The sequence below is a fragment of the Capricornis sumatraensis genome, chromosome 11, assembly GCF_032405125.1.
Source record: "Capricornis sumatraensis isolate serow.1 chromosome 11, serow.2, whole genome shotgun sequence".
Classification (NCBI taxonomy): Eukaryota; Metazoa; Chordata; class Mammalia; order Artiodactyla; family Bovidae; genus Capricornis; species Capricornis sumatraensis.
The window spans coordinates 19,622,211-19,645,114 of NC_091079.1; the positions used below are offsets into that span (position 1 = coordinate 19,622,211).

The window sequence follows — 22,904 nt, forward strand, 5'->3', positions numbered from 1 at the left end:
ATGAAATTACCAAAAAAAAAAAAAAAAAAAAAAAGTGCATGAAGAAGTGCTGCCACCTTTTGGCCATTTTCTGTAGCAGCAACTTTTCAGGTGTGTTTGTGGCTCAGTGGTGTCTGATTCTTTGCCACCCCATGGACTGTAGCCCGCCAGGCTCCAGTAAGAATATTGGAGTGGGTCCATTCCATTCTCCAGGGGACCTTCTGGGGGATCGAATCCAGGTCTCCTGCATTGCAGGCAGATTCTTTGCCATCTGAACCACCAGGGAAGCACTGAAAAGATGTGCGATGGTCATTTACTATTCACAAGGCTTGCAGGGCTGTAAGTAAAACTCACCTACCCTCAAGAAATGACCTAGGCATGGTCATTGGTAAAAAAAATCCAATACACAGCAGAAGTTCAAGAAGCCAATATCAGGAGACACGTTTCACTCACACCCTTTTAAAAAAAATCACATGAAAAGATGTCAGCATCACTAAATATTAGAAAAATGCAAACCAAAACTACACCATGGTATCACCATACACTGGTCAGATGGCCATTGGCAAAACCCTACAACGGATAAATGCTGGAGATGGTGTGGAGAAAAAGGAACCCTTCTACACTGATGTTGGCAATGTAAATTGAGAGCAGACACTCTGGAGGACAGAGTGGAGCTTTCTTAAACAATGAAAAGGCCAGTGAAATTAGAATTGTCCCTAACACCACACACAAAATTAAACTCCCAACAGTTTAAAGATCTAAACCTAAGCATGGGTATAATAAAACTCTTGAGAAAATATAGGGAGAACACCTTTTGATGTAAATCATAGTAAGTTCTTTTTTGGATCTACTTCCTACAATAATCAAAAATAAAACAAGAATTTAAAAATTGTACCTAATTAATCTCAACAGCGTTTGCAGAGCAAAGGAAATTCTAAAATAAATTCATCTTCTCCAGAAAATAAGTTAGGATGCCTTGTAAATGCAACCACAAACTGAGTCAAATATTACAGTAATGCTTTCCTATTATCTAGACGAAACATATCTTAGAGAATGTTTTCTTAGGAAAAAAAATACATATATATATATCCGTAACAGATATTCTCTCATAAAAGAGCCCCCCATGTTATTTTTTTCCTAAGGCCCACTTTTACAGATTAAAATCTTGGTGACCAGTGACTATTTAATAAATACATTTAAGAAGTTGTTGGCAGAGATGGCTCTTTTAAACAATAACTTACAGTTATACTTCAGAATATAATATACCTACAAAAATCACTCTAAGTATCTTGGGGAAAATTGCTTCTGTTTCCCTCGGCTGCAGAGATGATTTTCAGAGTGGGATGCAGTCTCCCCTCACGCATCACCCTGGGCAGGCCTAACCCTGGGTCACTCGCTGGAGCTCAGCTGCTGGGGTGGCCCAAGGTGGCTCAAGCCTCTTCTGTCGAGGGGGATTCCGCCTTGTGCTCCCCTAAGAGCCCACAACATGTGGAGCTAGGAGAGCTCGCTGCAGCCCCCAGGCATCACCTGGTCTCATGAGGAGCTACTGTAGGAACACAGGCGGTTCCACATCAGTTTGATTTACCAACTCTGATTTGTGTCCTGAAATACTCTTCTTTTCTTCTTCTTTTCCTAGAAAGCTATTTTTCTGGTTTTATTTATATTTACTTATTTATTGGTGTCACCATATGGTTTGTGGGATCTTAGTTACCTGACCAGGAATCACACTGGTGTCCTCTGCAGTGGAAGCACGGGAAAAACCACCCAGGAACTCCCTGGAATTGCTTTTCTTGGGGTGGTTCCACTGTGTCTGTCCTTCACCCTTTAATTTTACACAATAACCAGTAGAACCGGTTTGTAGTTACACAAGACAGAAGGATGCTTTTTCACTGTGAATGAGCCAGTTATTTTCAAAGTCCCTTGGGAGTTTAAACATTGATGGGTATTCCTATTTGCACGCAGTTACTATGTGAGAGTTCAATGATGTTATCAGGCAGAATCTACTTGCATACAACTACTTGCACCTAGAAGGACCTGGAAATCCCAGGCCCCCCTTGTCCCAAGCCCTGCATCCACCAAGGCTGGGGGTGCGTGGAGAGAGAAAGGTTTATATACATGATTAAGGCCATAACTGTTTGATACTATTGCTTGAATGGATAAACTGCAAATATATTAACACAATGGGTATTAAAATACCCTGAGTGACATGACTGTTAAGAATTGATACAGTTGATCTAATGAATAAGGATAGTATTATTCACTCTAGCCATAGTACAGAAGATATTAACCAGAATCTGTACATTAACACCCCTACAAAGGAAACTGAAATGATAGAATACTTGTCTGTAGTGCTGCTGCTGCTGCTGCTGCTGCTAAGTCGCTTTAGTCGTGTCTGACTCTGTATGACCCCACAGACGGCAGCCCACCAGGCTCCCCCATCCCTGGGATTCTCCAGGTAAGAACACTGGAGTGGGTTGCCATTTCCTTCTCCAATGCATGAAAGTGAAAAGTGAAAGTGAAGTCGCTCTGTCGCGACCCCGTGGATTGCAGCCTACCAGGCTCCTCCATCCATGGGGTTTTCTAGGCAAGACTACTGGAGTGGGTTGCCATTGCCTTCTCCGACTTGTCTATAGTAAAGGAACTTAATAACTATACATTTTAACCCTATTGTGATAATTCAACATTATATATTTTACTTTAAACTAATTTTTATATTTGGTCCACTCTAACCTCTTCTGTGTTCACTTGTATGCTATACTTATTGCTAACAGTAAAATTACAATTGGAGCTATAATTACTATTGTTGTTCAAACAACAACTGGCACACAAACATTCATAGCAACATTATTCACAATAGCCCAAAGGTACAACTCATTCAACTGTCCATCGGTGGGTGAATGAATATGGAAAATAGGGTCCATGCAAAGGCTTCCACTATATTCTACCATACAAAAAATATAGTGAAAATGTACAGCCACTGTGCAAGACATTACAGAAATTCCTCAAAAGCTAACAAATGGAATTAGCATACAATATGTCAATTCCAATTCAGGTTATGTACCCAAAAGGTGTGAAAAAACAGGCTGAAAAAATAAACATGCTTCTACACTTATACTCACAACAGCACCATTCACACTGGCCAACAAATGGAAGGAATCCAAGTGTCCATGAACAGACAATTCCATAAACAAACTGTAATATACAGACAATGGAATATGATTCAGCCTTTAAAAGGAGGTAATTCTGACAATGCTACAATGTTCAGTCCAGTTCAAATGCTCAGTCGTGTCCGACTCTTTACGACCCCATGAATCGCAGCACTCCAGGCCTCCCTGTCCATCACCAACTCCCGGAGTTCACCCAAACCCATGTCCGTTGAGTCGGTGATGCCATCCAGCCATCTCATCCTCTGTCATCCCCTTCTCCTCCTGCCCCCAATCCCTCCCAGCATTAGGGTCTTCTTTAATGAGTCAACTCTTGGCATGAGGTGGCCAAAGTACTGGAGTTTCAGCTTCAGTATCAGTCCTTCCAAAAAACACACAGGACTGATCTCCTTTAGGATGGACTGGCTGGATCTTCTTGCAGTCCAAGGGACTCTCAAGAGTCTTCTCCAACACCACAGTTCAAAAGCATCAATTCTTCAGTGCTCAGCTTTCTTCACCGTCCAACTCTCACATCCATACATGACCGCTGGAAAAACCATAGCCTTGACTAGATGGACCTTTGTTGGCAAAGTAATGTCTCTGCTTTTCAACATGCTATCTAGGTTGATCATAACTTTCCTTCCAAGGAGTAAGTGTCTTTTAATTTCATGGCTGCAATCACCATCTGCAGTGATTTTGGAGCCCAAAAAAATAGTCTGACACCATTTCCACTGTTTCCCCATCTATTTCCCATGAAGTGATGGGACCAGATGCCATGATCTTAGTTTTCTGAATATTGAGCTTTAAGTCAACTTTTTCACTCTCCTCCTTCACTTTCATCAAGAGGCTCTTTAGCTCCTCTTCACTTTCTTCCATAAGGGTGGTGTCGTCTGCATATCTGAGGTTATTGATATTTCTCCTGGCAATCTTGATTCCAGCTTGTGCTTCTTCCAGCCCAGCATTTCTCATGATGCACTCTGCATATAAGTTAAATAAGCAGGGTGACAATATACAGCCTCGACATACTCCTTTTCCTATTTGGAACCAGTCTGCTGTTCCATGTCCAGTTCTAACTGTTGCTTCCTGACCTGCATACAGGTTTCACAAGAGGCAGGTTAGATGGTCTGGTATGCCCATCTCTTTCAGAATTTTCCACAGTTTATTGTGATCCACACAGTCAGAGGCTTTGGCATAGTCAATAAAGCAGAAATAGATGTTTTTCTGGAACTCTCTTGCTTTTTTATGATCCAGCAGATGTTGGCAATTTGATCTCTGGTTCCTCTGCCTTTTCTAAAACCAGCTTGAACATCTGGAAGTCCATGGTTCACGTATTACTGAAGCCTGGCTTGGAGAATTTTGAGCATTACTTTACTAGCGTGTGAGATGAGAGCAATTATGCATTAGTTCAAGCATTCTTTGGCATCATTATGCTAAGTGAAACAAACCAGAACAAAAAAGGACAAACATTCTGTGATTCTGCTAGTATGAGACAGCGGAATCATCTCAAAGTAAGTTAAATTCAGTGACAGAACAGGAGCTGAAAAGAGCTGATGTTTCATGGATGCGGTTTCACCTGGGGAAACTGACTTCCCAAGACATCTCCAAAACCTGTTGTATAAATAACTGGAATCCATATGCAATCAAATGAAAGTAGAAAGAAATTTTATGAGTTATACCAAATTCACTTAAATTTCTCAACAGACAAAATGCAAAGCTGTATCTACAGTACTCCAGTTTTGCTTATGAATATTAACAGAAAAAAAAAACCTGAAGTCTATCCCAAAAAAGATACAAAATTTAAAACATGACCTTTAAAAAATTAAAAATAAACTCATAAAAGACCTTATTCAGAAAACCTAAACACAAGCCACAAACAGAGAAATATATCTACAAAATACATATCTGATAAAAGGTTGTATACTCAAATAATACCAAAAAATCTGGAACAAACAACCTCATTAAAGATATATAAATCAGAACACCTGGCCAAAGAAAGCATACAGATACTAAATAAACATAAAAAATATCAAAGATCATAAATCTTTAGGAAATTACAAATTAAAACCACACACCTATTAGAACCAGTAAACTCAAAAAAAAAAACCAGGGGCTTCCCTGGTAGCTCAGTGGTAAAGACTCCACCTGACAATGCAAGAGACTCAAATACGATCCCTTATCTAGGAAGATCCCATGTGCCACGGAGCAACTTAGCTGTTTTTTTTCCCAAAGCTAAACAAGGCTCACCTGAAGATCAAACAGTGCACATCTAGTATTTAGAAAACAGCTTTGAAAAGGTGTCCAAATAAAAACTGTCATGCAATAATGCGCAGCAGCTCTACTTGTAACACCTACAAACTTTCAAATATCAGGATGTCTTCCATAGATGACTGTGTAAGCAAACTGGGATACATCCAAAGTGAGGGCGAGCAAATGCAACCCCAAAATACACCTCTTCAGCATGAGAATTGAGTTCAGTTCAGTCGCTCAGTCATGTCTGACTTTTTGAGGCCCCATAGACTGCAGTACATCAGGCTTCCCTGTCCATCACCAACTCCCGGAGCTTGCTCACATTCATATCCATCAAATCGGTGATGCCATCCAACCATCTCATCCTCTGTCATCCCCTTCTCCTCCCACCTTCAATCTTTCTCAGCATCAGGGTCTTTTCCAATGAGTCAGTTCTTCACATCAGGTGGCCAAAAATATCGGAGTTTCAGCTTCAGCATCAGTCCTTCCAATGAATATTCAGGACTGATTTCCTTTAGGATGGACTGGTTTGATCTCCTTAGTGTCCAAGGGAGTCTCAAGAGTTTTCTCCAACACCACAGTTCAAAAGCATCAGTTCTTTGGCACTCAGCTTTCTTTATAGTCCAACTCTCACATCCATACATGACCAGTGGAAAAACCAAAGCTTTGATTAGACCAATCTTGGTCGGCAAAGTACTATCTCCGCTTTTTAATATGCTGTCCAGGTTGGTCATAGCTTTTCTTCCAAGGAGCAAGCGTCTTTTAATTTCATGGCTGCAGTCACCATCTGCAGTGATTTTTGGAGCCCAAGAAGATAAAGTCTGTCACTGTTTCCATTGTTTCTCCATCTATTTGCCATGAAGTGATGGGACCAGATGTCATGATCTTATTTTTCTGAATGTTGAGTTTTAAGCTAGCTCTTTCACTCTCCTCTTTCACTTCCATCAAGAGGCTCTTTAGTTCTTCTTTGCTTTCTGCCATAAGGGTGGTGTCATCTGCATATCTGAGGTTATTGATATTTCTCCCGACAATCTTGATTCCAGCTTGTACTTCATCCAACCCAGTATTTCACATGATGTACTCTGCATATATAAGTTAAATAAGCAGGTGACAATATTCAGCCTTGACATACTCCTTTCCTAATTTTGAACCAGTCTGTTGTTTCATGCCCAGTTCTAAATGTTGCTACTTGACCTGCATACAAATTTCTCAGGAGGCAGGTAAAGTGATTGGGCATTCCCATCTCTTGAAGAATTTTCCATAGTTTGTTGTGATCACACAGTCAAAGGCTTTGGCATAGTCAATAAAGCAGAAGTAGATGTTTTTCTGAAACTCTCTTGCTTTTTCTATGATCCAATTGATGTTGGCAATTTGATCTCTGGTTCCTTTGCCTTTTCTAAATCCAGCTTGAACATTTGGAAGTTCACGGTTCATGTATTTCTGAAGCCTGGCTTGGAGAATTTTGAGCATTTCTTTGCTAGCCTGTGAAATGAGTGCAACTATGCAATAGTTTGTGCATTCTTTGGCATTGCTTTTCTTTGGGATTGGAATGAAAACTGACCTTTTCCAGTCCTGTGGCCACTGCTGAGTTTTCCAAATTTGCTGACATATTGAGTGCAGGACTTTCACAGCATCATCTTTTAAGATTTGAAATAGCTCAACTGGAATTCCATCACCTCCACTAGCTTTGTAGTGAAGTTTCCTAAGGCCCATTTGACTTTGTATTCCAGGATGTCTGGCTCTAGGTGAGTGATCACACCAATGTGATTATCTGGGTCGTGATGATCTTTTTTGTACAGTTCTTCTGTGTATTCTTACCTCCTCTTCTTAATATCTTCCGCTTCTGTTAGGTCCATACCATTTCTGTCCTTTATCGAGCCCATCTTTGCATGAAATGTTCCCTTGGTATCTCTAATTTTCTTGAAGAGCTCTCTAGTCTTTTCCATTCTGTTGTTTTCCTCTGTTTCTTTGCACTGATCACTTCACTGAGCACTTCATCTATATACTCCAATTCAAAATTTTTTAAAGTAGAAAATGGAAAGACACAAGAAATACTAACTCTATTCCTTTAGGCCATGGTGACCTGGGCTGGTATCACATCCCTGGAGCCAGACAGGCTTCAGTACCAAGGCTGGTGTGTTGTGGAGCTGAGGAAGCTGGGAGGATGAGGCAGGCAATGTGTCCCCACAATGGACCCAGAGTGCCTCTCGCTTTTAGATTGAGTCCCCAATCTCTGGATCCAGGTGGGCCTTCCAGCAGAGAAATCAAGCCGACTGCATCGAAAGAACGGTGGAATCTCAGGGCTGGAAGAGCTTTGAAATGTTCCCTGGGCTCCATGTGTCCTCTGGGCTGGGGTCCCCCCGCCCCCCGACCCCCACCAGCTCCCTTCCTTATGGTCGCCCCACCTACGAGTGATAGCACCCTCCACAGAGTGGTGTTCCAGGAATTGGGATGTGCTTTGCGGAATAAAGGGGAAGGGGAAGAAGGAATGAGATGAGACCCTTGAGCGTTTCTTCTGGCGCGCTGCACTCTTGACCATCTGAGAACAGGATCTTCCTTACGGCCCTGCCTGCGGAATGAGTCAGAGTTGGGCATGAAGAAATGCTGCCGCCTTGTGGCCACTTTTTGTAACAACTTTAAAATCTCGAAAGTGAAAGAGGAGAGTGAAAAGGCTGGCTTAAAACTCGACATTCAGAAAACTAAGATCATGACATCCGGTCCTATCACTTCATGGCAAATAGATGGGGAAACAATGAAAACTGTAACGGACTTTATTTTCTTGTGCTCCATAATCACTGTGAACGGTGACTGTAGCCATGAAATTAAGAGACGCTTGCTTTTTGGAAGAAAAGCTATGACCAACCTCAACAGCATATTAAAGAGCAGAGACATTACTTTGTCGACAAAGGTCTGTATAGTCAAAGCTATGGTTTTTTCCAGTAGTCATGTATGGACGTAAGAGTTGGACCATAAAGAAGGCTGAGCGCCGAAGAACTGATGCCTTTGAACTGTGGTGTTGGAGAAGACTCTTGAGAGTCCCCTGGACTCCAAGGAGATCAAACCAGTAAATCGTAAAGGAAATTAACCTTGAATATTCATTGGAACGACTGATGTTGAAGCTGAAACTCCAATACTTTGGCCACCTAGTGTGAAGAACTGACTCACTGAAAAAGACCTTGATGCTGAGAAAGATTGAAGGCAGGAGAAGGAGACGACAGAGGATGAGATGGTCAGATGGCATCACCAACTCAATGGATATGAGTTTGAGCAAATCCAGGAGATAGTGAAGGACAGGGAAGCCTAGCATGCTGCAGCCCATGGGGTCGCAGAGAGTTGGACACAGCTGAGCAACTGAACAACAAGCCACGAAGTCAATGGTATTTTGTTACAGCAGCCTCAACAGACTCTGACACCCAAAAGAATTGAAAACTACTCATATAAGCACTGATGAGCATGTAAGCACATGTATAAGCATATTCATAGCAGCAATATACACAATAGCTGAAAGACAGACACCATAAATGTCTATCAATAGATGAACAGACCATCAACTTTTGGTATAAAAGACAGTGGAACATTATTCAACCATAAAAAGGAGTGAAAGAGTAAGACAGATACAAAAGGTCACATCATGTTTCATTCCATTTATATAAAATATCCAGAATAGATAAAATCCATAGAGACAGAGTGTAGATTAGTATTTGCAAGGAGCTGAAGGGAGGGAATATTGGAAAGAAACTACTTAATGAGGAAGATGTTTTACTTCAGAGTGATTGAAATGTTTTAGAACTAGAGAGAAGTGATGGTTGCCCAACAATGTAACTGTTTCAATGGCACTGCTTTGTGTCCTTTAACATGGATAACTTTGTTATGTAAGTTTCACCTCAACAAGTATCAAAAGAGACTCCAAAGTGGTATTCCTGTGTGTCATAATGAAATGACATTTAAGCAGGTGGATCTGAGCAATGTAGGGCTATGTGGCCACGGATGTTGCTGGCACCCCACCTGAACAATTTTCCCCCTACCTGCTTTGAGTGTTGAACTCATAGCCGCCTTTTTCCCAGAGACCTGCCCTTGCTAAAACAGGAGCCACTTTAACCTGGACACTACAAGTCATCCCTTCCAACTCTTCCTCTTCACACACTTTGCTAACTGGCACAAAAATCCCCCTGGTGGGAAGATCAACCCTGCAGGACAGTCTGCCCTCCAGAGCTCCCTTAGGGAGAGGCAGGCTGAAGCTAGTCCCTAGCAGAGACAGAGAACTGCCCCAATAATTCATCTGAACAAGATTTGTTGTCTCTTTGTTTCTATGGGAACTGATACAAAATGGTTATGTAAGTGCAACACTGATGGTGAATTTTATGGCATTTGAATCATATCTCAATGAAGCCATTATTTTTTAAAAAAACATTATTCATTTATAATAAAGGGTTTTTTGTTGTTGTTCTTGTTTTAAGGGTCCATCTCACCAGGGTAAACATTCCTGAATTCCCTAGTCAGGTTGTTTCTTAAGTTGAAATTGTAAGCATCAATAATTTAAAGGGTAAAAATGTTTGTTCTTGACTCCCAAAAACCCATTCTTTTAAAACCCTAAATTCCACTGAAATGATCTCTGTGACAATAAACGAAGTTAACCTCATCACCCCTGCTTGACAAATACGGCTGTCTCCCCCCATTAACGCGGCTTGTTGATATACTCATTCTCTCAGGACTTCTTGCCTAAAAAAACCCATACCCACAAAGCAGGCACATCGACTCAGTATTTATGTAATTCAACCTTTATTATAAATTTAAAAAAATTTTAATGGAAATGATGTACAAGATGATCATAAAAGCATTCTAGTGAGCGACAAGTCCTGGAGATAGATGGAAAAGGCAGCATGACAGCTCTTAGCAGCCCTTGCCACCCAAGGAGGTACAGTGTCCACACTAGTCCTCAGAAAGATGAAGAAAGGCCTCCTACACTGAAATATGGGTTTTTAAAAGAAGTTTTCCTAAAGTCAAATTCTTATGATGCAAATGCCTTGGGATGTGCCTTTACTATCGCCTGGTGTTCACCATGATGTTTGTATATTACTGTGTATGGCCAGACCAGCAAACTTTCACTAGCAAACTCGGGCCTGTGATCTTGGCCTTGCTGTGCAGCAATGTATTGGCCGTATCCAGAAGAGCTCTAGAAAAACTTATGGAACAAACAGCTCTCTGCTCAAAATCATTTTTTTAAAATGACTGGCTTAGTTGAGATTAAAAAGGAAAAAGTCAGGAATTAGAAACCAACCCCTTGGTGGAAATGCAACGAATAGGCCCTGACATCAGTTCTCAGAGGGGGAGAAATAAGACACCTAAATATCCTTTTAAAATATTCTGATTCTCTTTACTGTCCCACAGGCCTGGAGGGTCCATCCCTAATCTGGCTTCAGGGTCTGGTATGGGCCTTACACCTGTTAGTGGCATGTTCTGACCCTGACCCACAGGGGAGGGAACCATGCGGAAGGATCAAGTTTCACGGGCCACGGAAGTTTGGGAGGTGGGGGGGCGGGCAGTGCAAATGGGACAGCCGGGTTTGTAGGAGGTATAGCAGGGGGAGGCCTGGAAGCCTGTCTCAACTGAGAGCTGAAGGATTATCAAGGGAGGGGTCTTCTGAACTGCCCCTCACCACCAGGTGGGCCATGGAGAGCCCTCCTGTGGCTCAGGAGGGAGAAGGGCTCTGGATGTGGTCACGCTGCTTTGTCTGGCATATCCTCCTCCTTCTGCTCCAAGTCAACGTTCTGTGAACAAGGTGAGCCCTGGCCTTGCCTGTACCCAGCTGTAGCTCTGACACCTCTAGGGGCCATGCCCACGAGCATGTTCTGCCTGCTGTCTACGAGCTTATGCACTGCACCCTATGGAGAGAACCCATTTTCTCTATGCCACCTGACATTTGTGCCGAACCTACCTCAAGCTCCTGCAAAACCTTGTCCATGAGGTCCCGGGAGTTCTATTTGTAAGACACAGCTACTGGAATTGCATCACTGAAGAGCTGGAGTGGTGGGAAGGAAAATAAGGCTATGGGCACCAGTGGCTGGGACTCTTGCCTGCCCTGTACCTGCTGGCCCATCGTCATCACTTGTCCACACAATACTCCACCCTAAAATCATCACCTTTCCCCCATCCCCTGACTCCATGCTGGTCAATATGCCTTTTCTTTCCAATACCTGACCCAAACCATCACCTCCCCTACTGTCGACACCCACAATCATCCCTTCCTGTCACCACGCGCTCACCAGGGCCCCCCAGCAGTGCCTTGCTCACCAACAGCCCTGCAGTCAGCCACTTCTCCACCACTTCCCCAGAAACGTCAGCACCAGGCCTTCCCCTCCTCACTAGACTGTCTCTGCAGTCTCCAATCACCTTCACAACATTGGTACCGTCAGCAGCTGAGACCAAGAACAGGAGCAGGGAGAACTGCCTGGCAAAACTGAAGCTTTTGGGGGTCACCTTCATGTCTGCTGTAGAGAGAAGGTAGGACATTGGCCTGTCTACCAAGGAAAGAGAGAGTTTTGAAGAGTAGGTCACCATTCTAGGAATGGAGGTCCCCATTCTAGGAAGTGGGACAATGAGGGACAATCAGCAGAAATCTCATAGAAAGAGCTCATTTAACTGGGATCTGTGTCTCAAGGAGGCAGCTGGCTCATGTGGATCTTACTGGATGGGGAGTTTTGGCAAGCAGACAGTTCTTCTTCTATATTGGGAAGAACAGCTCACGGATGGTTCAATGGCCCAGGAAAGAAGGAGGACATGTGTGATGGTGGGTCCCCCATGAATTGCTGGCACCCAGATGTAAAAAGCAAAGACACAGATGTCAAAGCAGATATTACTTTGCCGACAAAGGTCTGTCTAGTCAAAGCTATGGATTTTCCAGTGGTCATGTATGGATGTGAGCTGGACCATAAAGTAAGCTGAGAGCCGAAGAATTGATGCTTTTGAACTGTGGTGTTGGAAAAGACTCTTTGAGTCCCTTGGACTCCAAGGAGATCAAACCAGCCCAATTTCCTAAAGGAAATCAGTCCTGAATATTCATTGGAGGGACTGATGCTGAAGCTCCAATACTTTGGCCACCTGACACAAAGAACTGATTCATTGGAAAAGACTCTGATGCTGGGAAAGAGTGAAGGCAGGAGGAGAAGGGGGCGACAGAGGAGACGGTTGATGGCATTACCGACTCAATGGACATGAGTTTGAGCAAGCTCTAGGAGCTGGTGATGGACAGGGAAGCCTGGCGTGCTGCAGTCCATGGGGTTAGTCGGACACGACTGAGCGACTGAACTGGACTGAGATGCAGGGCCGCCACAGTGCAGGGGATCTCTGGCCTGTGCCCGGTGCTCAGGTTCTTTCGCGAATTCCCTCTGCACATCAAATACCTGTGATCAGCAGAGGAAAGGAGAGAGCCCAAGTGCATCAGTGTCTCTGCACACCATCCCCAGGCGTCATACATACACACAAGCAGGCAAACACGGGCTTGGGAACGCAGACCACAGACCACTCTGGGCTGCAGCTCCTGTATCCACAAAGCCTATGCCATGCCCACCCATCTCAGAGAATTACTCTAGAACCTTCATCTAGTCACCAAATTTACCAACTTTAACCAAACTGTATCATTTTACTTGTTGCACCATTTACTTACTGATAAGTCTGTAACAAACTGCAAGCTTTTGGTTTTTTCTTAGTCTAATTATTATCTAAACTTTGTTTAAAAGCTCCTTTATGGTAACTTTAAATATTTCTAGAATTTCCTTTCAGTTATTTTGATTTACCTTTAATTATAAACTTTTAAATTTATATTTTGAACTTTAAAAAGTAATTTTTGCCTTTTATTATTCTGCAGCTTACATAATTTTATGAACTGTTTACAATTTATACTTTTTACCTATTCTAAAAATATCAGCAAGAAGCATGAACACTGTGACTAGCTCTAAGGGACGCTATCATCTTCACCAGTGACTGCTATGGACTTCAGGATCAACACTCTCCTGCTTAATTTTTCCTGAGGTGATGATGCTCTCAACATCAAGGGAAAAAAAATTATTAGAAATAATGAACAGGGGCTTTTGGTGGTCCAGTGCTTAAGACTCAGTGTTCCCAGTGCAGGGGACACAGCCTCGATCCCTGGTCAAGGAACTAAGGTCCCACATGCTGCACTGCTTGGCCAAAAAACAAAACTTATAAATAAACTAGATTTATCACAGTATATGACAACGGATACTAGACTCTCTTGGAACTAGAAGTAAAAAATGAAGAAAACCCTTCATCATAGAAATAGAAATATTAGAAATAGTAAACACAAAGCTATTTGAGAATTTTGTTTTAGAAGTGTGCGGCAAAGACTTTTTTAGTAACATTTCCGGGAAACATCATAATGTGTAAAAAAAGAGGCACCCAGGCGGTACAGCAGCTGTGAGGTCTGGGCTCTGAGTACAAAGTCCTAAGCCCACACGGGCCCCGAAGCCCAAGACATCCTATGAATCTGCAAAGGTTTCAGGGGAAAGATCCATTTTTGAGTTGAATTTTCACTAATAAGTTAGGACATCCCTTCTGATCTTAAATAAAATTAAAGGACCAGGTGAAGGGTTTTCTAAATTTATATCATTTCTCACTAATTAATCTTTAGATCATTTTCATAGAAAACAAGTAGTTTCACACAGTTAGGATTTTCAGCCATATTACATGATGACACTTGGTAACAATATTTTTAATACCATTTTATCTACACAGTACTTTACTGTTTAACAGAATACTGAAAATATAGTCCAACATCCCAATTTTAAGTGCAATAATCAGAACCACCATTTTATTTAGGAAAGGCATATAATATTCTAAGGAAAAAAACCTTTATTTGGAGCGTGAGGAAGTTTTGCTGGGACAGTGGTCCTTATGCTGAAACTTCCTTTAGTTTCTCATTTCTAACAAACTAACGTTAATAATGAATAGTAGCTGTCTTTACCAAAACTCACTACATTGTGAGACTACTCTGCGACGTAACTTCAAGACGGTGAAAGAAGCAAATGAGGTGTCCTCTGAAGTTCTTACAGAGACGCTTCGGTGTTGCCCGTGAGCTCCTCGGTGACACTGAGTGTCACTGGCAGGGGCTTCGCCCGGACTGGAGGCTTCGCAGGGCTGGGAGCCCGAGCTCCCAAGCGCGGCTTCACGTACAGGCAAGGTCACAGCTTCCTGTGCACCTTCTGGTGCTGGATGAGGTGGCCGTGCTGGTTGAAGGCGCGGCCGCACTCCGCACACTCGTACGGCCTCTCGCCCGTGTGGATGCGCTGGTGCTGCACGAGCACCGAGTACTGGCTGAAGGCCTTGCCGCAGCGGCTGCACTCGTACGGCCTCTCGCCCGTGTGGGTCCTCAGGTGCACAATCAGCGTGGCCTTCAAGCTAAAGGCCTTGCCACACTGTGCGCAGCGGAAGGGCCGCTCGCCGGTGTGGACCCGCTGGTGCTGGACCAGGGACCTGCGGGCGCTGAAGGCATGGCCGCACTCGCTGCACACGTAGGGCTTCTCCCCGGTGTGGACCCGCTGGTGCTGGGTCAAGTGGGAGTGCTGCACGAAGGCCTTGCCGCAGGCGTAGCAGCCATACGGCTTCTCCTCCGTGTGGATGCGCTCATGGTTCAGGAGGGTGGAGCGGTGCCGGAAGGCTTTGCCACACTCGCCACACTCGTACGGCTTCTCGCCAGTGTGCACGCTGTGATGCTGGATGAGGACGGAGCGGTCACTGAACGCGCGGCCACACTCGCCGCAGGCGTAGGGCTTCTCCCCGGTGTGCACCCGCTGGTGCTGGAGCAGGGTCCTCTTCACGCTGAAGGCGCGACCACACTCTGCACACTCGTGCGGCTTCTCCCCCGTGTGCACCCGCCGGTGGCTGCGCAGCACAGTGCTGTGGTTGAAGGCCTTGCCGCACACACCGCACACGTACGGCCGCTCGCCAGTGTGGATGCGCTGGTGCTGCAGGAGGTGCGAGAGCTGCGTGAAGGCCTTGCGGCACTCGAGACACTCGTGTGGCTTCTCCCCTGTGTGTATCTTGTGATGCTGAGCGAGATCCGAGCTCACTCGAAAGGCCTTTCCACACTCGTGGCACGCGTAGGGCTTCTCGCCCGTGTGGATCCTCTTGTGCTTGCTGAGCACCGAGCTCTGGCTGAAGGCCTTGCCACACACACCGCACACATAGGGCCTCTCCCCAGTATGCGTCCTCTGGTGCTGCAGCAGGTGGGAGCTCCGCCCAAAGCACTTCCCGCATTCCACGCACCGGTAGGGCCTCTCCCCGCCAGGAACGGCCGGGCGCTGGGTGACCGGCACGCTGGGACTCACAGCCTGGCCTTCAGGGGGGCCGGCAGGGCTGGGACTCAGACGGAAACTCTGCTCAGGTTCGTAACTTCCTGGATCACTCCACTCGGCAGGCGTTTTCCTCAGAATCATTGATATCTCCTCTGAAGTGAGCGGCCTCAGGCTGGAGTCTGCGTTCTGGTCCTGATCCTTGTGCTCACATCCTGAAACAAAACCAAAAGCAAAGGGAGAGTGTTCACCCCCTCTGAGACTGCAGAGTACATTCCACCCTGCAGGTGCCTCACTGGTACAGGGCGGCCCTCGAGTGCCCAAGGCTACAAGTCACCAGCGGGTGACTAACAGGAAAGGTGCCCACCTGACAGTGTGGCTGGAGAAGGGCCAGGTCCGATCCAAGAGCCTGTGAGGGGCACATACGGTCACAGCCGCAGCCCTGCCCTCCCTGGAGGGTCCAGAGGCCATCAGAGGCAGAACCAAGGCAGGACTACACCTGTTACTGTGCGGGGCAGGGAGGGGGCTGCGGGAGCGAAGAGCGAGCTCCTGAGAGCCCGTCCTGCAGACTCCCACCTGGGGAACAAGACGGGGCCTGCAGGTGGCAGTGAGGATGGCCGAGAAGGCAGGGGTGTCTGTACACTCAGGTCAGGGGCACTGCAGGTTGAGCGGGTGGAGCAGGGTATGCTGAGGATGGCAGATTTTAAACCTTGAAGACAGAGCCACTGAACTGACAAGACGTCACCAGGAAACAGGACTGTCCCAGGAGGACTGGCTACTCAGAATGACGCTCATCCAGGATACTCGACAGGCGGGCAGGGCTGTGACAGCAGGGGACGGGGACGGGGACGGGCAGAGCCAGTCCTCCCAGGCCCATCTCAGCAACGCCTCTGCTGCTTCCTCCAGTTCCCACAAGGCCTGGTTGGGGACAGTGTTAAAACGGTCCTTGAGGGATGGCCTAGAGCGAGAAGCCCAGCGGGCAGAGCAAGACCCAAGGGGGGCACACCTGGGGGGAGACTTAGCCAATGAGAGCTGGACCTTCTCAGTCTAGGGGCCCCATGTTCTGCCTCATGGCCAAGACCCAGAAGCCATCCCTACCTGATTGTGGGGGGTTAGGGTCTCTCTGGGGTTTCTTATTAGGAAGCATACTAAATGGCAACCGGCCACATTCACTGGATTTTGTTTTTTCTGTAACAGGGATATTTTCAAGTCCTATCAATTTTCCCTTTTTTTGGTGGTAACAGCATTACTGAGATGTAAGCTTCATTGTTGAATTCATTCAGAACTTAGGACAGGTACTGTGCGATGGACTTCCTCAAACCCCAACAAGAGCCCCTGAAAAATAGCAGGCTCCAAAACCACGCAGTCCCTACACCAGGAAAGGCACTTCCAAGACGGACTCTGCCTGAAGCATCTGTAGGGGTCTGTGCCTAGGACGTCAACATGTTCTTGTTTGCATTTTTTAAAATATAATTTTATCTATTTCATTTTTGGCTGTGGTGGGTCTTCACTGCAGTGACAGCTTTTCTCTAGCTTCAGTGAGCGGGGTGACTCTCACGTTGTGATATGCAGGCTTCTTACTGCGGTGGCTTCCCTTGCTGTAAAGCACGGGCTCTAGGTATGCAGGCTCTAGCGCTTGTGGCTCGTGGGCCAAGTAGCTGTGGCTCCCGGACTAAAGCAGAGACTCAGTAGTTGTGCCACATGGGCTTGGCTGTTCCACAGCACATGGGATCTTCTCGGCCCAGGCATCAAACCTGTGACCCCTGCACTGGCAGGTGGATTCTCAATCACTGGGCCACCAAGGAGGTCCTGATCAGTCTTCTCACATATAGACAATGTCATGAACTACAAGCAACGCTTTTCCTCTTTCTTTCCAATTCTTACAGCTTTACTTGTGCTATTGCGTCTGGTCTTGCCCAATTTTGGGTGGAACCCCCAGGACAGCTGTGGACAGTGGGCTCCTTTGTCTCACGGCAAACAGCTCTAGCCGCACTCAGTCAGGTTAAGAAACTTCCCTTTCACACTTAGGTGCTTCCTTCTTCCCGAAACCAGCCCATGTCCCTCAACCTCTGATGTCCATTCAGAGCAGGGACCTGTCAGGGGCCCGGCAGCCACATGTGCTCACCTTGCCTCAAGGCACCCAACCCACACCCAGCTGCACTTACCTCCCTGCCCAGTCCCTGCACTGGGCCTCTGCCTGCTGCCCACTCACCCGCAGGAGTCCCTGCCAGGTCAGACCCCAGGAGCACCCGCAGGTGCACAGCCCTTAGTGCACAGAGGCCACTCCGTGCTCACCTGAGCGGCTGATGCCCCAGCCCCTGAGCTGCTCGTTGCCCTGCTTGTCCAGGACCCATGGCTCCTCTCCTCGCTCCAGCTGGGAGATCACCTCGGGCTTGGATCCTGGAATTCCTGCTCATGGGAAGGGAAGTCCTTTCGTCTGTACAATATCCACAAGCACCCTCACCGCGCCCCCCTCCCAATGCCTGCAGGGGGCCTTACCCACGGAGACCACATTCCCATAGGTCTCCATCATCACATGTCGGTAGAGGCCACGCTGGGCAGGGCCCAGACGGTCCCACTCATCCTGGGAGAGGAACACAGCCACGTCCTCGAAGGTCACCTTGGCCTGGAACAACAGGGGGGCTGCAGGTTGGACTCACAGTCCATGTCCCAGACAAGGAGGGTGCAAGCAGGGTGGGGTATGGATGGGGGGCGGGCGACAGGAAGGGGCCACAGTGTTCAAAATGCAGTGATGCTCAAGATGCCACCAGGCCCCTGGGAGTGGGAGGATGTGAGGATGGCAGGGGCACCGCAAAGGCCTTTGGGCTACTCACCTGAGGCACCGCTGGTGGCGGCAGGAGCCGGGCCGCCGCCATCATCTGGGCCGTGGCACGTCTGAGGGAGACGGTATCGGAGAAGCGTGTAGGGCTGAGGAAGAGGAAGGAGCATATGAGGGGCCCAGGATGGTCCCACCCAAGACGCCTGGGGATGCCATGCACCCCAAGGGCCGTTGGACTGCCCAGTTTACCAGGCATGGCCTGCAGTACACACACAGGGCTGGGTGAGCGCATCATGGGGAGGGGGAAACACCAGGCCGACTGCCTCCAGAGACAACCCCCATGAGGAGAGGCTGCACTTGTGGTGTGGGGACCACAACCCTCCTGTGGACCCGCTGATGCCCTGGGCATGCCTGGTCCTGCCTGGCGGCTCCAGTGGGAGCCCGGTTCTGGTGGATGCAACCAGAGGGACCCCGAGATTCGGTCTGAGCACCTGATGGGGAGGCCTGGGGCTGGGCAGGCTCTGGGAGCACTGGGGCAAGCACTGCTAAGGCGTGTGCCACACCCACCCTGCCAGACAGAAGGGGGCACAAGCCCAGCAGGCCCAGCACCTGGGAAAAATGAAAGGAGTGGATAAAGTTAGCTTAGAATTCATCTGAAACACTGATGTTGGACAAACAGGCATGAGGGTGCCACCAGGCATGAAGAACTGGAAACAACGGGGCTGGTCCCGCCTCACCAGCTCTCAGAACCAACAGCGGGGGAGCCGCTGCCTCCTGCGGCTACTCCAGTGCCCACACCCCCTAGAAGAGCTGCCCACACCTGTCATCTCTCATGGACAGTCATCCTCCCTATGGCCTAATCCAGCCACTGCCTCAGGTGGCCCGTCCCCTCCATCCGAAGTGGCCCCTGTCAGGGTCTCCTCTGACCTCCATATGACCAAATCCTTGTCTGCTGTCAGCGGTGGGTAACCCCAGTCTCCAGCAAGTCAGTCACGGCGGGCACCCCTGTCCACCCTCACCAGCACGAGATACTGCCTCCCTGAACCCTGCAGCTCTGGTCCTCTGGGAACCCAGAGGAGGTAGACAGTCATTTTCACGATGACCTGATCACACCTGGGCAGGATCTAACAATGAACCCCCATAGGGACCCCATTGGCGGGTTCCCCGTGGGTGCTGGCAGCCAGCACAGCTAATCTAGGAGCTACTGGATCATTCAGCCCGAGGCCTCCAGCCAGGCCGGCTCCTGCCCGAGCCCATGTCTGTAACCTGAGCGGCTTCCGCGCCACAGGCCTGAACATCCAGGAGCACAGGGCTCCTGTCGGTGCGCTAAGCTGGCAACCCCCTTCCGCTCCAGCTGGCCATCTCCTCATGGGTGTCCGCTAGCCCCTCAGACACTTAACATCCAGCCCCGACACCCACCCCCTCCCCAGGCCTGGCCTGCCCCTGGTCTGGCACCTGCATTCGATCCAGATCCTGAAGTCGGTGTCCTGCTCACCCTCTCACGCCCACTGGATCCGCCCTCCAGTGGCAGCACAGTCCTGCCCCGCCCCCACAGGACACAGGTTCCTCCTCGGCTCCAGGCCCCGCCTCGGCTCCAGGCCCCGCCCCCACGGGACACAGGGCCCCGCCTCCGCTCCAAGCCCCGCCTCCGCTCCTGAGGCTGCTGAGAGCCCTTCTCTGAGCGCCCCTCCCCGCGCCCGGTTGCCTCCTGCTCCTCAGCTGGCGCTCAGGCATCACCCTCTCATTGAGACCGTTCCCGACCCACCTTGGGGGCCTCTGCCTCATCGTTCTCACACCCCCTGCCAGTTCCAGCGGAGCAGCCAGTGGCTCAAGCATGGCTGAACAAGTGTATGAAATTACAGGAGAAATGACTCCACACTCCACCCTTCAGAACACCAACAAGTGCCCAAGGAGCAGCTACTCCAGCCGCAGTGGGGAAGTGGGGTTTCTGCTAGCTCTCCCTCAGGTGAGAAAGTCACCTGGCCTATTTAGGTGCAGCAGACATACCTCTGGGCAATGCACGCCTTCCTCGGATGGACTTGAAACCAGAAGGGAAGGGGACTGAGCACAACCCTTAGATGAGACATAAACTGGTTAGAACCAACTAGGCCCAAGATGGCGGAAGGCTCCCCTTCCAGTGGAGGCTGAGCCTCATTATATGCTCACTGCAATACATGAGCTAAATGACAACACACCCACAGTCCCCACAGTTCCAAGGCCAGATGACCAGAAAGTGAAAAGTGGGCAGTGGCCCAATTCCTGAATTCCTGGAAGCCCCTGGCCCTCCCTGAAATAGTTGGATTAATCCTCCTATTCAGCAGCCTATGAAACTACACAGCCCATAGAAACTAACCACCTTACATTTCAGGGCATTTTGAGACAGACACCATTCTAAGGAATGTGTATCTCTCTAAATAAATCCACTTCTCACCTATCACTTTGCATCCTGCTGTGAATTCCTTCCTTCTCCACTGAGAGACACAGAACCTGAGCTTCAGTAAGTCCTGAGCAAAGGTGTGTGGTTTCAATTAAGAGACAGTGGGTTCGAGTCTCAGCTCGTGAGTTCGAATCCCACATGAACTGTGTGGTTTCAGAACAGACTCCAAGATAGCGCTGCCGCCAAATCCACCAGTCCTTCTACCCACCAGTCCTTCTCCACACCAGTCCCGCACCCACGAAGACCAAGATTCAGGCTGCGCCAAACGGCCAGACAGGTCAGCGAAAGAACAGGATATGGAGGTGTTCACGATGCTCCTGTTGCACAACAATGACCCTAGGACCACGAGGGGATGTGAGCCCTTGTCCACAGCAGTAGGCACACCAGACTGAGATGACACAGCTCCTCTGAGGGCCTTCGGAGGACAGCAAGGTTCAAGAGAGCATGTAACTCAAGTGTCACCTCATCTGATGAGATTAACTCAAACCCCCGGGCAATTGTTTGAGGCACGGAGGGGCAGAGAAGGGGACAAGATTCCCACCCAGTGAATTCCAGAGAAACATGAAAACAGAAAGCGGAAGAGCTCTACCCAGGATGACCTCTAAGTACTGAAGGAAAACAATATATCATAAAGTATGCCTGTTGCTCTGCTCTGAATGTCTGTGCCTCCAAATGACCTAATGTTTAATGTTTGGGGGCAGGGGCGGTGCTCAGGTCTTGAGAGTGGAGTCCCCTTGATAAGAGCCCCCTCCCTCCACGTGAGGACACAATGTCTGCAGCCCAGGATGAGGGCTCCCGACTCTGCTGATCCTAACCTCAGATGTCTGGCCTCCACACTGTGAGAAATGACATTTGCTGTTTTACAGGCTGCCCGGTCTCCGGTGCTCTGTTATAGTAGCTCAAATGGAACAGGACTCTATATTCTGATAAAAGAGAGAAAACATGTAAAAGTGAAACTAACTAGTTTTTCCTTTTACTTTACCTGTACTTTGGTAGATAAGGTCTGGGTCTCCTAGAACAAATCTGCGTGGAATGAAAAGACATGCAAAAAACACTGCAGGCTGCTGACTGACACCACAGGGATGACAACAGAGCCACCCAGGCAGTGAAGCTGGCTTTTACTCAGGGCCCATAGCTCAAGGCAACAGGAGTTCAGGGAGGAAGGGAGAGCAGGTGAGCAGGTCAAGTCCTGTTTAGATGGTCCCCGAAGTCGGAATTAACACCATGGAGGGTCAAACTGGCTCTGAGGGAAGCCATGCCACCCCCAACACAGAGACAAGTACAAAAAGCACCCGCCCAAGGGGTGCCCACAACAGTGACCCATCCACCCACGCCCCAGAGAATAACCCAAACCAAAGCAGAGCAGGCCAACGTTCTCTGCAGCAGTGATCACACTGCAGTGAGACACTCTTCCAAGTGAGTTCTGGCTCGGGTGGTGACTAAGGCACAGGAACTGAAAACGGGGCTGCAGAGATGAGAGAGCTTAGGATTCAACGTTATTTTGTTCTGTAAGCTAAGCTTTAGTAACTTCTAGTTCTTGCTGGCGGAGAAGGCAATGGCACCCCACTCCAGCACTCTCGCCTGGAGAGTCCCATGGACGGAGGAGCCTTGTGGGCTGCAGTCCATGGGGTCGCTAAGAGTTGGACACGACTGAAGCAACTTAGCAGCAGCAGCTCTTGCTGGAACTACTGAAGATCTTCTTCCCAAAGACCCCGCCAACGGTGACAGGTGCGACAGGCACACTTGCAGTCCCTGGCCTGGGGTGGATAGCTCCAGGGTCTCCCCACTCTTCCTTACCATCCTCACCCCTAGGTTTTCCCACTGGAAGACCCGCTCCTCTTTCTTCATCTGCTCAAAGCCTGGCTCTCCAGGCTGGAAGCACCTTCCAAAGAGGCAGTTCTGATCCACCTGTAAGCCCAAACCACAACCCTACATGCTTCAGAGGTAAATGATCACAGACATGTATCCACACAGGTAGCTATTCTACACAGCAGCAACACGGAGTCAGAAAA

The 22,904-nt window shown here is 48.1% G+C and overlaps 1 protein-coding gene across 1 annotated transcript; it reads right to left on the minus strand.

Moving 5' to 3' along the window:
• Positions 1 to 14,268: 14,268 nt before the first annotated feature.
• On the minus strand, positions 14,269 to 18,190 carry ZNF250 (zinc finger protein 250). Its single transcript, XM_068984065.1, has 3 exons — positions 18,160 to 18,190; positions 17,972 to 18,085; positions 14,269 to 15,891 (listed from the first exon to the last, which is right to left on the minus strand). The coding sequence occupies exons 1-3, from the start codon at positions 18,188 to 18,190 to the stop codon at positions 14,567 to 14,569; spliced, it is 1,470 nt and encodes a 489-aa protein (XP_068840166.1). The 3' UTR covers positions 14,269 to 14,566.
• Positions 18,191 to 22,904: the final 4,714 nt, after the last annotated feature.

What these genes read in the sequence shown, in the direction of transcription:
- ZNF250 (XM_068984065.1), bottom strand. Translation starts at nt 18,190, where the DNA reads ATGTGGTCTCCGTGGGTAAGGCCCCCTGCAG. An exon ending in GTGGGTAAGGCCCCCTGCAG is followed by an intron (nt 18,086 to 18,159) that starts GCATTGGGAGGG and finishes TCCCATGAGCAG; the next exon opens with GAATTCCAGGATCCAAGCCC. An exon ending in CTGGGGCATCAGCCGCTCAG is followed by an intron (nt 15,892 to 17,971) that starts GTGAGCACGGAG and finishes GTTTTGTTTCAG; the next exon opens with GATGTGAGCACAAGGATCAG.